At 30.9% G+C, this 16,235-nt stretch overlaps 4 protein-coding genes across 4 annotated transcripts; 2 read left to right on the forward strand and 2 right to left on the reverse strand.

Moving 5' to 3' along the window:
* Positions 1 to 1,192: 1,192 nt before the first annotated feature.
* PGO_112600 (hypothetical protein, conserved) lies at positions 1,193 to 6,001 on the forward strand (the record flags this gene model as incomplete). The annotated part of the gene is made up of 1 exon (XM_028688597.1): positions 1,193 to 6,001. One exon carries the CDS (start codon positions 1,193 to 1,195, stop codon positions 5,999 to 6,001), a length of 4,809 nt encoding a protein of 1,602 aa, XP_028544398.1.
* Positions 6,002 to 6,943: 942 nt separating this feature from the next.
* PGO_112610 (hypothetical protein, conserved) lies at positions 6,944 to 8,180 on the reverse strand (the record flags this gene model as incomplete). Its single annotated transcript, XM_028688598.1, has 3 exons — positions 6,944 to 7,187; positions 7,478 to 7,631; positions 7,955 to 8,180. The coding sequence occupies 3 exons, from the start codon at positions 8,178 to 8,180 to the stop codon at positions 6,944 to 6,946; spliced, it is 624 nt and encodes a 207-aa protein (XP_028544399.1).
* Positions 8,181 to 9,876: 1,696 nt separating this feature from the next.
* Positions 9,877 to 12,315, forward strand: PGO_112620 (signal recognition particle subunit SRP68; the record flags this gene model as incomplete). The annotated part of the gene is made up of 1 exon (XM_028688599.1): positions 9,877 to 12,315. One exon carries the CDS (start codon positions 9,877 to 9,879, stop codon positions 12,313 to 12,315), a length of 2,439 nt encoding a protein of 812 aa, XP_028544400.1.
* Positions 12,316 to 13,598: 1,283 nt separating this feature from the next.
* On the reverse strand, positions 13,599 to 14,945 carry PGO_112630 (nascent polypeptide associated complex alpha chain; the record flags this gene model as incomplete). Its single annotated transcript, XM_028688600.1, has 3 exons — positions 13,599 to 13,735; positions 14,012 to 14,119; positions 14,636 to 14,945. 3 exons carry the CDS (start codon positions 14,943 to 14,945, stop codon positions 13,599 to 13,601), a joined length of 555 nt encoding a protein of 184 aa, XP_028544401.1.
* Positions 14,946 to 16,235: the final 1,290 nt, after the last annotated feature.

The raw sequence follows: 16,235 nt of genomic DNA on the forward strand, positions 1-16,235 counted from the left end.
AAAAGGTAACATACCCACAACCACTAACCTTTGTTAATACAAATTTACACACACCTGTTCTAAGAACAACGCATTCTATTATATACACATGTTTTTTTTTTTTTTTTTTTTTATTATATGGTGATCATATATGCGGAAAGGCTTTGTCCTTGAGAATGTTTTTCTTTCTTCGCACATTTATTAACAATGTTGTATTTTTCCGAGAAAAATAAATAAGCCACTTGTTATTTTATTTTATATTTCCAACAGGGATATGAGGAAATTGCAAAAATGTGCATCACTTTGATGCACTGTCTTTTTCTGATTTTGCTCTGTTTTGCCATGTTTTGCCATGTTTTGCCATGTTTTGCCATGTTTTGCCATGTTTTGCCATGTTTTGCGTTGTATTATTATTTTTTTTATTTTTTATTTTATTTTTTTATTTTTTTGCATTATCTCTCACCTTGAGTGAAAACCAAACATTTACCAAAACTTTGCTGCACATAACTTGGTCCTCGTGTGAGCAGCATAAGAAAAAGGAAATACAAGAGAATAATGCAACAAATGCACACATTTGCCCTTTTGGTATTGTTATGAAGAAATGGAGGATTACATGCATGCACACTGGAACGCATATAAAAGCTAACAATGAATGTGTACATATGTAGGTCTCATTGTTGAGAGGACGTCCCTTATTTATTTTCTTTTGTTTTATTTAATTTTTTTACATACAATTCAAGCTTTGTTTTACTACTACACATTTTTGTGTGTTGTGTGTAACAACTTGTTTTTTATTTTGTTTAACTTTTTCGTTCTACAAAGTGTGTTCCCTCGTGCATACATTTTTTTTTTCCATATTTTATAAAATCAGTTGAGGAGTTAAATGAAATGCTATTGATGTGAGCACCCTTGTGTGGGTATATACAGATATGCAGAAAGCAGGGGGGGAAAAAAAAAAAAAAATAAACTAAACTAAAATAAATAAATAAGACTCCACTATTTTTTATTTTTATTTTATATTTATATTTTTTTTTTTTTTTTTTTTTTTTTTTTTTTTTTTCTTTGTACCACTACACTTTTCCATTTTGTCTATTTTACAAATAACTTATTAAAAATTGGAAATTCATCAAATTTGTATATTCATATTTTATTATTTTAAAAGGGATTGTAAAAAAAGGGGAAAAAAAAAAAAAAAAAAAAAAAAAAAGCATCAATGAGGAAGATGGACCTAGGTGATAAAAATGGCATTGTTGAAGCAATTTCTGCAATAAACTTCAGTGGGATAAAAAGTTCCTATTTAGAAGAGGATTTAAAACTAAAAAATGCAGAAAATGTTAGGATAATGTTGAATCAAAAATGTAATGAAATGAAAGGAATTGCTGAAAGGAGGAGTAATTATGTGGCAACACCTTGTCTTGAGTCAGCACTGTCAGTAAAAAGTGTTTCAAGTGAAAATGAGGAAAATAGCGAATATGTTAAGGATCTAAAAAATTTTCAGAATTTTGAAATTTTTCAAAAGGAGGAAATAAAAGACAAGGTTGAGAGTTATAGTAGACAAAGTGATAGGGATAAATCTCCCTTCAGGGGTGATAAATCGGTAGTTTCTAATGAACAGTTATACATGTCCGAGAATATGTCTGTAGGGAAAGATATAAAATTATGCACTCCCTATGAAGAAGAAGAAGAAGAAGAAAGAAAAATATCTAAGTTTTTGAACAAAACAAAAGAGGCATATAATCACTTGAACCTTGAAAAGTTATTCTTATCCAGCGGTTTCAATAACCCTTTCAATGAGAATGGAAAGAATAGCAAAATTGCAAATAGTGTGTGGGAAAATTTACGACACAGAAATAATGACAAACTCAGTTTAGAGAAGAGTACCGAACACAAGTTAAGAAGTCAAAATTCTTTCCTTGTTGAAAATATATATAACGCTTTTAGAGGCACCATTAACGATTTCATAGACGTGTATTTTCAAGATGAGACTAAAGAGAATACAAATAGTAATAGCAAAATGGTTATGACGAGTGAGAACAAAAGAGTTCATAATTTGGATCCTTTTCGAAAAGGGGGAAAAGGCATCGTAACTGAAAAAAATATTTTCAACAAAATGTATCAGATAGACAATGATATTTTCCAAAGAGGAAGGGAAAATGGTAACAAGGACACATGTTATAACATATATAGTCCCAAGAGAGTAGAAAACGTAAACGGGATGACCTATATGAACCAACATGGAGACAAAAATAGTTTCCTCAAATGTAAGGAAAATATTTCATGTAAAAATAGGGATTATCTCAATATAGAATCGGTTGAAAACGACACATTTTGTGAGAACAAAATTGTTCGAAGTAGAAGCTGCCGCACAGCTGATGCCATTGCTGGTAATGATGATGATACTGGATTCTCAAAATGGAACTTAACTAAGGATCAATTAGCGAAATGTAAAGCAAATCTTGTACATACCCGTGTAGACAAATATAAACAGATCGAAGAAGCATACAATACATACTATCCACAAGGAGGAACAATTGAATACTTAAGTATCATTTCTGATTATTTGTATAATGGGAGGGGAGAAGTTGGAGATCGAAAAATGGGTATTAGCATGTGTCCTCAGAATGGGAAAGAAGTGGTGAAAGATGTGGTGAAAGATGTGGTGAAAGTAGCGGGAAAAGTAGCGAGAAAAGGAGCGGGGAAAGGAGCCCTGAGGGGGTGTACTCTCGTGAAGGGTAACTCTTCTTCCCCTTCGAGTGAGTACTATCTCCCTAGTGAGGAAAAGATTGAGAATTGCATAGACACCCAAGTGAACGATAGAAATGTGTTTGACATTTCTTGCATGACGCATAAATACAAATATTGTTCGAATGTCATCCTTACAATTAATAAAATAAGAAATGTGGAAAAAGTGATTGAAATTAATTTGAGCATTACCGATGTTCAGCTGAAAATACCAGGTATGAGAATCGAGAATGTCATACTTCCATATAAACATTCTAACGATCTCCTAACAATAGAGATAAAAACGTTGGGTGATGAAAGTGATAGCGGCAATGAAATAAAGACAGAGAAGGGCACAAATTATAAGAAGCATTCTACGTGTACTAACGGATATAAGAATAAAATGAGAAATGATTTAGTGGGAAGAGAGAGAAGAGAAGGAAATGAAATAATAAAATGTTACTTTGTTGTCATCCCACTAAACAATATTAAAGAAGAAATTATAAATAAGAGACTTATTTTAATAAATTCCAAATGTAAAGAAGTTTATGAGAAGGAAAAGTTATTACCAGACACATTATACCTAATAGAATCGAATAATCTAAATTCGACAAAGGAAAAACATATGTACATTTCTATAAAAATTTGTAAAAATGGAATTCATTTTTATCCCTCCATCCATGGAAATAAGGTAGATAATTTTACTGTTGATTATGAATCCACTGTGAATCTCAGTACAATTACATTTGAACCCATTTATGTATCTTTGTATAACGATGAAATAGATAAAGAGATTGGAAGAATAATAAATGAAAATGGGCTAGCGAATAAAATAAAAATAGACAAAAAAAAATCTGGTAAAGGGCATTATATCATTAACAATTATCATTTCCAATTCTTTTTTGATCATTCAAATGTTCTTCTTTGTAATCATCAAGATAATAATAAAAAAATGGATAAAAATTATGATAACACAGAATTAGCAATAAATTTTTTCACTCGTATATGTAATCAATTTATACATGTCCATAGTTGTGTGGATCTATTTCCTACTCATATATTCCCACCAATAGAACATGTTACATATTTTGATTTTATCGAAAGAAACGAAATTTTAAAATTAAAATTTGCACTACATTTCATGGCCATTACTGAGATTATATGCATTCATTTATGTTCTCTCTTTGATATTAACATGGATATGCAACCTCTTTTTCGAAATCATTTGAATGCTGTCCAAATTAGCGACAAAAATGGAAATGAAAATGCTTTCACCTTTCTTTATACATCTTACGAGGAAGATGCAGAATGTGGTAGTTACTTTCTTAACTACACAAAACCATTTGTCTTTCGCTTTCAGGGGAAAAAAAATGATTCAAAAAATATCCTCTTACGAGAACAATTGTTAAAAGTATATACCCAAGGTGACAAGCAATCAGATAATAAGAAAATATATAAACATTTGGCATGTAAAAATGAACACATTGCAGAAGAAAAAATAGCAGCTGAATGGGATGACAACGACCTTTTTATATTAGATTATGCAAGAAAACAATCAATATTTTTATATAATGTCATAAAGAGCTATGCTGATATAAAGAATATATCTAAATGTTATGATAAAAAGAATTGCATATTTTTAACCACAGATAGTAGGAAGAAACAATTCCAGAATTATTATATGAACATTTTGCAAAGGTATAATAAAATACTTAGCCAAAGAAATTATAAGGAAATACATTCTTGCATAAGCAAGGAAAATTTAGTTGCACTAAAATCTGAGGCAATGGAGAGTAGGCAACATTTCCAATGGGTTGACGAGGTAGAATTGTCGAGAGATAACGAGAAATCAATAGATGATAATGATTATTACATAGGAAAACATCAAACTAGTTTGCCTTACATGGATTCGAGCTATCCATTTAACAATAACATGCCACCAATGTGGCAAGGAGGCGCTAACAAGGATAATATTGAGAGTGTAAATAATTGTAGGAATGAATGGGATACAAATGACAATAACAGAAATGATAACAATGCACATGTTGAGAGCACAGAGGAAAGGAATGACCGAAGAGAACAAACTCGTAACAAATTCGAGGTAGCTAAGTCGAGGGAAAAAATCTGTAATATAGATGAAAAAGGAGAAGAAAAAGATAGAGAAGTAGTAAGACGAGAAAATTCATATGGAAGAAATGTAACTTTAACGGGTCAGGCAAAAATGGGAGAAAATTTTTATAGAACAAATGCCACCTTAACGGGTCAGGCAAAAATGGGAGAAATTTTTTATAGACCAAATGCCACCTTAACGGGTCAGGCAAAAATGGGAGAAAATTTTTATAGAACAAATGCCACCTTAACAGGGCAGGCAAAAATGGGAGAAAATGTTTATAGAACAAATGCCACCTTAACGGGTCAGGCAAAAATGGGAGAAAAAAGAAACAGTTTTATTAGAAATACATCTGCCGAGGAGGATGCTAATTTATCAAATAACGCGGAAAGTTATTCTCATCGTAAATGCAGGAATGAACAAAAATCATTTTCTAATTTGAGAGAATATAAAAATTATCATTTTTATCATAATGAAGTGGGTCATGTAAATACTAAAAATAGCAACTCATTTGTAGACATGGATCAAGGGGAATGTATATTAAAACAGATTAATTGCCAAACTAATGAGGGGAGAAAAAGTTCCAATAATAACAACCTACCGGATGGTCGAGTGTTATCTCAAGGTAGGGATAATTATGAAGAGAATAACACAGATAAATGGTACACACATGAAAAAGAAAAAAAAAAAAACAAAAAAATTATGGAATCATCTCGTCAGCATGATGCTTATTTGGACTATTATAACATACATAAAAATGATATTCCTTTCTGTCAAGATAATGTTAACTGTGATATAAATGCAGATTGTATGGATTCGTCAAAGTATCTTGTACATAAAAATTATTACAATCATGCTTCAGGAAATGATGTAATAATGCATAAAACTAGTGCTCATCATGCTGTAATTGAACACAGAATTGACACAACAAATTTGAATAACGGTATATGTATTAACACTTCAACAGATAATCCTAACGAGGATTCATTTCAGGAAACCCCATATATGGAAGATCAAACCAAGTCTATTGTTAATGTTAAAAATGTTGAAAATTCTCATACAAATTACACAGAAAGGTACAGTGGAAGCTACACCGATTTGTTGAATCTTCCTCGAGGTGATCCAAATCAGAATGTGGTGAGAAACGTAGATTTTGTCTCTCCCCCAAAAAATTTAATGTATCAAAAATAGGGACAGTTAATAAGGACCATAATACATCTAAGCACTGCAAGCTGCTTAGGCGAAATATGAATGAAATATAGCACAAAAAAGGAGTTTTTCCCCTCCAGATGTATTCATGGGATCATGGTGCTTTGGTAGTGCAGGTAAGTTGGATATACATACATGCACTATTGGGCTCATAAAGTCAGGAGAATAGGTAGTCGAGAGCGAAAAAAAAAAAAAGAAGCAGAAGAAGCAGAAGAAGCATAAGAAGCAATAACGTAGCAACAAAATGGCAATAAAATAACAGTAGAATAATAAGAAAATATACTGAATTAGCATGCTTTTAGGGATTGAAAATAGAAAATGTAGGTGAAGAACGGGTTAGGCATTAAAAAAAAAAAAAAATGCATGAATTTGAGAAATTTCAATAAATACACCACTTTGTATGATGTGTATTCTAACGCTCAACCAGTACATGCTTAGTTCAACGAAGGCTCTGTTTTTGTAAATACCACTGCATAAGTACATACGTAAAAGTGTAATGTTATGATCATTCGTCTTATTAAGTGTGGTGGGGAAATGGTCTTACATATGAAGATTAAAAATGCTTATCTTTTGTGAACATTTTCTATGAATTTTTCTCCTTTTTTCCTTTCATTTTCTGTTAACATAACTTCCCCGAGTTACATGCATATAAAAGCGTGGTTTCCCATTTCCCATCTCAGTTTTTTTTTCTCTTTTTCCAAATTGGATTGTTTATTTGGACTTTATTGTTTTTTCCACACAATATTTTTACGTTTCTCCTTATTTTTTCCTTATGTTAGTTACGGATATACCAATTTTTGCTACACGATAAGATGGTGCGTGTGTAGTGGTAGTAATGGACAGAAGTAAAAAATTTGTTGGTCTTCGTGCGTTTTTTTTTTTTTTTTTCTCCCACATCATCCTAGTGTGATGAGATTTATAGTTTTATAAGCTCTCATGATTCTTCAGATGTAAATAAGTATAGATATAAAGATAAAAGAAAATCATATGAATCAAAATTAGAAAAATTAACAACTTTATTAAACTTTTTTTGTATCTGACTGATATAAAATTTCTGTATTGTTTTGCCTTTTCCCAAATCATAGTTAGTATACTCCAGTTTGTATACCCTTTTCGGTTCTTCTCATGAATAACCTCTCCGCTTGCTTCGCCCTGCATGAGTCTGTTCCTTAATAATGAGTATATATGGACAAGGTGTGTGTGTGTGTGGTGGTAAGGTGGTTGTGATGGAAATGTGGTTGTGATGGTAAGGTGGTTGTGATGGAAATATGGTTGTGATGGAAATGTGGTTGTGATGGAAATGTGGTTGTGATGGAAATGTGGTTGTGATGGAAATGTGGTTGTGGTGAGGGCTATTTACATTTTTACCAGCAGTTCGAAATATATATACACAAGTGGGTGCATTATATATGTGTGTATTCATTTTCTGAATTTTTTTTTTTTTTCTCCGCCTTTTACCGTTTTGCCAAATGCACGTAGAGAGTAAAATTGCGGTTAATTCGAAAAAAAGGTTTTGAAAAAAAGATGAAATAAACTGGATCTTCTGAATCAAAGAAAATATGGTAATGTGCACATTCTATATTAATGAAGCAATTTTCCCTTAAATTATTTGCTGTGAGGATTTCGAAGGGGAGAAATATAAGAGTCCATTTGAGTTGTATCAAAACGTGCACTCTTTGTGGTGTTAGAACACATTGCAGCAACAGTATAACTACTACAACAGAACTGTCACTACTACAACAGCATGATCTCTCCCTCACTACACGTTAACTATTTATTGATCACACAGAAAGGAAGACCCAATCTTTCATTGTTCCTTTATCCCAGCTAATAAACCTATGAACCATGGGATCAATGTTTTATCTTTCCCCTTTTTTTTTTTTTTTTTTTTTTTCCAGCTAACTCTCTTTAACTTTTTAATATCTCGCTTCTTACTCTTTAACAAGTTATATCCTCCTTTTAACTTCTTCTTAGAACTACATCCATGTTCACAAAAGTGGAATTCTTCTTTGCAATAGTAACGCCAAGAGCAAGAAAGATTGTTGAATTCATTCGGATCATTATTCTTATCGAATGAATCTAAATATACCATTTGGTAACAAGTCGACCTTATAAAAAGGCAGAAGAAGATTATTCCGTGGAGAAGCAAAACATGGTTCATGTTTTTTTTTTTTATTTATTTTTTTTTTTTCTTCTGACAATTAATCAGTTAAGAAGATCTCTTAAAGATGTGTACACATAGATCGCTGTCGCAAATGGGGTAAAATGGATTAAAAATATAAAAATATTGAACTGAAGGGGGAAGCAAAATTTCGGACGTCTTTTCGCATATACACATTTATCAAAATTGAGAGCTACAAATTATTTTCTATATAATTCCGTTGGGTTCATAATGAAGAAAGTTCCATTTTCTGCTATTGCACAAGGTGTAGAAGACTTGGAGTAAATTTTTGTGTAAAAAAAAGGAAAATAAAGGAAAATAAATTTTTTTTTTCTTTTTTTTTTTTTTACGTATAAAACGAAGAGCAGTAAAAAAGTGAAAGGTGGTCAGTTCAAAGAGAGAAGGGAAAAAAAAAAAAAAAAAAAATGGAGGTTTTTTTTTTTTTTTCTTTTTTTCTATGAACACAAAATAGGAAGTAGAAAAATGAGTAATCTAGAAGAAGTGAGAAAGTATATTCATCCTTGTCTGGTCGAATTGCGGTATTTCAAAGCCGTTTTGACTGCCATATTTTGTGGAATATACAAATATATACAAATATATATATATATTTGTATATATATATTTTTTTTTTTCGATGCACTGTTCTTTTTGTGGGGAAGGTAAGGGGGAGCATTTTTCCCTAGAACTACAAGGCACGTAGGTAAAATATTCTTATTATGGAGCCTACACTTCACGTTCATGCTTAAAAGTAAGATGTATTGCATATATATGTTTTTTTGTGTGCGCTTGTTTTATAGAATTTTAAGCCAGAGTACTATAAAAAGAAAAGTTTAAGGTTGCTACAAATGTGAATTGTACATTTTGCCCGCTCTCTCACATTTCCTCCAGTTGACATATAATTTAGCGTATTTTATTGCGATATTATCTTATTGCTTTATCTTTATTATTTTATTGCGATATTATCTTATTGCTTTATCTTTATTATTTTTCTTTTTTTTTTTTTTTTTTTTTTTTTTCGTGTGTGTCCCTTGCCCTAAACAATTATAAGCCTATTTCCATTACCTGAATCTCTCCCTTACCTCGTTTCAATTTCTTCGAATTTTTTATTTCATATTTGTTTGTCCCCGACATGCCATTCCAACGTAACATACACGAGGGAAAAAAAGATACGTACAAAAAATATGAAAAAAAAAGATAAAAAATGAAACATGAACAGTGGTTGAAGAAATATAGCAAGAAGAGGGAAAACCCATTTGAGCTCCCCAAATTGGCGCAATAAGAGCATGTAAAAAAAAAATTAAAAAAATAAAATAATAGGAAACTTCACGACTAGCTGAAGAGAGTATATATATATATATATATATGTATATGTACATATGTATGTATGTACATGTATATCCCCGCCCATTGATTACACTTTCCAGTTTGCAACAGATCCCAGATTCTGGCTACCGTTCCATTTGTCGCATACACAGAAAGTATGCACAACACAGGTCCTGAACGACTAGCCAATAAAAAATAAACAAAGTGTATGCATACACATCCGTGCGTGCTTATACATCCGTGCATGCATATACATCCGTGCATGCATATACATATTTTTTTTTACCTTACTTTGGTGCTACTTTTTACGCACGAGTGTGTGTAACTGACGAGGGGGAATATTCTTATAGATTTGGAGGAAAGAGAAAAAAATATGGGATGTGAAGAAAATGATGTGCTCGGCAAAAATCGTGAAAAAGAGGAGTGTTCTGCTGACACAGGAAATGGTGAAGAACATGACAGTAGGAGGAAACAAACGAGTGAAATGAAGCAGACGAGTGAAATAGACCAAGCAAACCGTGGAGGAGTGATGAGCAAGGGAGATAATGCATCGTTCAACATATTTTCATACCTAAACATGGTATATGCAAAACATGGGTTGTATGATGAAGACATTGCAAGGTTTTTGTTATATGTAAAAAGAAGGAGAGAGAAATTAAAAAGTAAAGTTTTATTTAAAATAAAAAAAGTGGGAAACAAATACGTAACAAAAATTTACGAACCAGATATAGTGGATGAGAAATATATAGAATTGTTACTTCTTGATGTGGAAATGTGTCGATGCAGATATGTAAAAATAAAAACCGATGTAAACAATTTGAAGAGTCCATACAGATCAACCTATTGTTATATGCGAAGAATAAAAAGAGCTCTAGATAAAGTGAAATTTATGAATCAATCAGTTCACAATGTAGTTAATAAGAACACAGATTTGCAAATAAAATGTTACACAACGTATATACAAATATCATATCTTTTGGAAAAAAAGAAATATGATGAGTGCATATCAAAAGTGGCAGAATTTTCGAAGCTTGTAAAACTGGTGAAGAGAGTTATGATGAAAACATTTATCGATGCTATGGAACTAGGACGGTTGAATAACCAAGGGGTCAACCACAAGGAGGAGAACCCGATCGAAGTAGACCATGATACTGATGAAGTGGGAGGAGATAGGGAAGAAAAGGAAGAAAAAAAAACACAGACCAGTAACGAAAGCAACAATCAGAGGAAGAAAATGAAAAAAGGAAAAGGACGTGCCATAAATGAATTGACTCAAACGAATGGATCTAATCAACATAATGATGTCAGAAGTAGCCCTATGGGTTATGATGACATAACAAATGTAGACAACGTGAAATCATCTTTAAAGAAAGAAAAGCATTTTGGCCATGCAGAGAATACACTGATAAACAGTAAAGGGAATTTACTCGTAGAAGAAGAAAAACGAATAGATGATATTTTTGATTATTTTTTGTCTATCACTCACTCAATTGAACGAATTTGTATATACAACGCAAAAAAAAATAAACTAAGCAGATTTGATGAAAAATTACAGGACGATGAACTACAATTAGAAAATGGAATTAAAAAGTCTTCCATAAGGGAATTTACAGACAGCGTTAAAAACATGTCTTCCTATAGGAAGCTAGAAATTCATACGACAGAAAACACAACATTGATAAAAGTTGAGCATAGTACATACGAATTGAAAGGAAATAATAATGGATCATCAAACTATTATTATGACATGTCGAGTTTAGTAAAAATAAGAAATATATTGAGAGATGTTAAAAGTGTAATTCCTATGGAAGAGATAGAAAAATTAAATGAGAACATAAATTTAAAAGATGTAATGACATCATGTGTTGGTGAAGAAGAACATTTTCCACTTTTTAAATTTCTGAATTCATTTGAAACTAATTCTATGATACAGAATTATGGACAAATATTAGCAAAATATTATGAATGTTTAACAACAATTCATGAAGAATTAATTAAATCAACAAAAGGAAATAAAAAAGAGCCTCATAATGATGGAGAAGGAATTCCTGATGAGGATCACAAAATAATGGAAAAAATTTGGAATCACATTGAAAATTATTTATCGATTGAAAAGTTATATGTAGATACAGAACGGACGTTACTAGTATTGATGAAATTTCTATTTTCTTTATATACAACTAGGAATTCGAAAAATTTTCCATTCCGAAATGTAAAATTTTTGGGGGAAATTATTGAAGAAATGCCATTACTGCACATAGGAATTAGATATGCTGATATATTAAAACAAAATATTGACGAATTAAACAAATTGAAAAATAATGATGAAATTTTTATTAACATATTGCAAATAACAAAAAATGTAAAATCCTTTTGTTTAGCATGTCATTATGCAAGGGCTGGAAAAAATGCAGAAGCACATGTTCTATTCGATTTAGTTAAAACTAGAAATTATGTATATATCAAATTGAACAGCATTCAAACGATACATAATGAAGATTTATTACGAGTTGCAATATTATCCAACAAACTTCAGGATCTTATTTCTATGGTTAATGGAATATACTACTTTCGACATTTGTCCATATATGCACTGCAGGTAAAGACCAAATGTATACCTACCAATCAGAATTTATTTGCCGTTGATAATTCTTTTTTTCAACATAAAATGAGTCAAATGTGTATGAACCCATTGCGTATCGACATGATGCAATTGTGTAGAGATTCCATTTTACTCAATCCGGAGGATACACGCAAAGAGGAGGAAAAGTCATCTGGAATACGAGGCCTTCTTCGATCATTCTGGAAGTAGTAAAAACCGGTAGATATATATATATATATATATATATAGTTGTTACCCTGTGTGCTGTTTCTCCTAAGGGGATATCCCACCATTTCTGTGCACATGTGAGACTTATTCAGAAATTTCTTTTCACCACGCATTTTCTCGTGTGAGATTATTAGCCCTCATTCCAATTCGTGTCTCTTCACAGTATGCATATCTTTGATTTGTGCCCCTTTCATTTGTGCGCCTTTCATTTTATAGTGATTTTTCCCCACCCCCATATTTTTTTTTGAAAATGAAAACTTAAGCCGGAACAGCTGTGCTTGATAGGGATAATATATATTACACTTTCCTGTCCCTGCCCCTTATTTAGACAATTATTTATCCCAGTTGATGTTGTAAAAAAAAAAAAAGAAAAAAAAAATTATCTTGAAAAAAGTGTTAAAATTATGTGCTTATAAAAAGAGATGTGAAATAATTGAGCATGAAACTTTTTTTTTTTTTTTTTTTTTTTTTTTATTTTCCAATGTGCAAGAAAAGATACACGAATTTTATTGACTCTATTTCATCTATTCACTTTCGTCGGACTTCATAATATTTACACAATTTTATGTGCTAGGTGGGGTTATATATATACATATATACATATGCAAGTTTATTGGATGAAAAAGTTTTCATAATTTAGTATTTAAAAAAAAAAAAAAAAAAAAATGGAGAGAGAGAGAGAGAGAGCGCAAGCGAGGGAAAATTGGGGAAAATTAAAATGTAATTCATAAATGTAGTTATATAAGCATGATCAATACATATGGCATATAAATGAAGGCAGGGATGATAAGGAGAAGAGAATTTAAACAGACATAAAACATGCACGCACGAGGTGTAATATGCTAATGGCTATACATATGTGTGTATACATATATATATATAAACTTGGACGGGTGCTAATATGCCAAAGTTTACTGGGTTCGTAAAAAAAGAAGCAAAATTAAAAAGGAAAAAAAAAAAAAATTCGCGGGTGATGGGGTGTATACACAATATATACAAACATATATGCATATATATACATATATATTAGTATATATACATATATATTAGTATGTGTACATATATATTAGTATATATACATATATATTAGTATGTGTACATATATATTAGTATGTATACATATATATTAGTATGTATACATATATATTCGTATGTATACATATATATTCGTATGTATACATATACTGCGTGCATAACATATGTTCATAGTATATGAACATGTTCATGTGTATTTATGTACATACGACTGATTTTGAATAAATTGTTTATCCACTCAACTCCATAATTGACTCCACTAAATCATTGTTATTTTTCTTTAACACTTCAATTGCTCTTTCTCGAGTACATTTTGTTTGCGACATAATCAACTCAATGTCATCTGTAGAAACATCTCCTATTTTTCCTATAAACGAAAAAGTAAAAACAATTTGAACGTAACACATAATCATTATATATATTTTTGCACATGCTGAGTTATATATGCAAAACGGGATATGTTCCGTGTGGCGTGTGTCTTTGCACAGCTTGCATAACGATTTTTTTTTTTTTTTTTTTTATCAAAGTGTAAATCTGTAAGTGTACAGTTTGAACTACATATATTGTACAGGTAGGGAAGATATATATATGTAATCATAATGAATGGATAAAAAAAAAAAAAAAAAAAAAAAAAATTACTTACCTTCATCTAAGTCTTCAACTTTTTGTTCCATTTTTTCCGGTTCTTCAAAATTTACTTCCTGTTCATCTAACATATCAGAATCTTTCTGTAAACTATCCGGGAGAAGACCTGTGTTGAAAAAGGTAAAAAAAAGGGAAAAGCGATATATTTGTGCAAATTTTTGTGGATACTTTTTTTTGTGTAAAATATTGGGGGAGAGAGGAGAATGATCAAATTTCACTCTGCTAAACTCCCGATACACACATAAGCCACCTAGGGGCGTTAGGAATTTGAAAAACAGGCACATATATATATATATATATATATATATATAAAACACTTATAGAATAACATGGCTGCAATCATGACAATGGTAATGTAACAGAGAAAAAGAATTTATGCATTTTCTCATGTTAATATAGTGTGACAATGAATAGAAAGGAGAGGAAAAATAACGATAACTCTACTGTGTGTAAGAAACGAGGTGTACGTAAAAAATGTGTGCGAAATGAGCACCAAACAAGGGGAAAAAAAAAAAAAAAAAACTAATAAATGCATATGTATATATGTATATATATGTATATATACATGCACATGTCTGTGTTCACACGTATATATGTACACATGCATACGCTCAAATATTACTGTTAATCGAGTTTGTTATGTCATCCGTTTTAGCATCTCCAAATATGACGTACGATTCAGTCCCCTCGACTTGATATACTTCCACATTGGATACGGCAAAAATCATTTTTTCTGATTTTTTTATAATAACTTTATGCACATTGGATACTGGCTTTAAACCAAGTTTCACAAGCATTTTCCTGGCTCTTCTTTCCCCTTTGCTCATTTTTGTCCTATTTGGAGGGTTTAAAATATTTTTATTTTCGTCATTTTCTTCACAAGAGGAGCTTGATGAAATTTCATCTTTTGAGTTTATTTTGTCGTCTTGCATTTTGCTTCTTATATATGGCCCTTTATTTAACTGCCTCACAGGCTGCGAGAGTGTACAGGGATTGGCCTAACTTTAGGCGTATTATATAACCTTAAGTGGCTTATTATGATTCAGTTTTAATGTCAATCTTGGCAATCGGTTATGCGTGAATTGACAAAAAGATATATACAAAAATATTGCTACGTTTTATATTTATTAATTCTATATTTATTTCAGGTTCATTTGTTTTTTCAAGCGTCATGCAGAAAGTGGTTAATTTTTTTTAAAAATGATCGGCGAGGAACAAACAGATATGCAAATATAAATACATGTATATGTACATATATGTATACATACATGCGTGCTACATAAATATAGGAAATAATAAAATGTAATTATATGATATTTTTTGCTGTGTTAAAAATAAATATTTTTTCAAAGGATAATATTTTTTACAAAATGTAGAAACGTAAGCAACATGAAGTCGGGATGTCAATTGTATTCAAAAAAATAAAACTGTGGTTTTCAATTGAGTCGAAAAGTGCATATACATGTGAGAACTCACTGAATGCACGAATGATGGTATGGGGTGTGATACATCTCCACCTACTGCGTACTTATTTAGTATATATATATATACACGTGTACTTATGATATATATCTTCACAATATAATATAGTGTATAATGTTATGTATATCGATGTATATGTATGTATGTATATATATATATGCTACTTTTTTTTTTTTTTTTTTTGGCTTTATATTAAATCGCCCTATTTAAAAAAATTAAAAATTTCCCTATGAATTTACTTCTATTTCAAACGTTATGGTTATTCATGAGTTGGTGCTGCGGGCGAAGATGAAATGCATCACAAATGCCCTATGTTGAAAATGGTATTACAAGTGTGCTACAAATGAGTAGAGTAAAAATACACCCCTGCAAAAATGTTATAAGAAAAAGTGGTATTGAAATTAAAAATATATATGCATAATGTATAAGTATATATAAAATTGGCACTCCTCCTGTTGGAAGCGTAATTACATAGCCATTGACGTAAAGGTTACAGGGAAAAAAAATAAAACAAAATAAAACATTGACATTTTTACAAATATTGAGGATGCAATGAACAAATTTGATGTATTAATCCTTATTAAAGCATATCGGTTATTCGTCTCACATTAACTTGTGGTTGAGTTGAACTAATTTTTTTTTTTTTTTTTTTTTTTTTATAGCTCATAAAAGGTTACTTTATATATGTTATATATATACTATATTATTCTTAAGAAACGTAAAATGCATAAAATATCCCA

The sequence above is a fragment of the Plasmodium gonderi genome, assembly GCF_002157705.1.
Source record: "Plasmodium gonderi DNA, contig: Chr11, whole genome shotgun sequence".
Taxonomy (NCBI): domain Eukaryota; phylum Apicomplexa; class Aconoidasida; order Haemosporida; family Plasmodiidae; genus Plasmodium; species Plasmodium gonderi.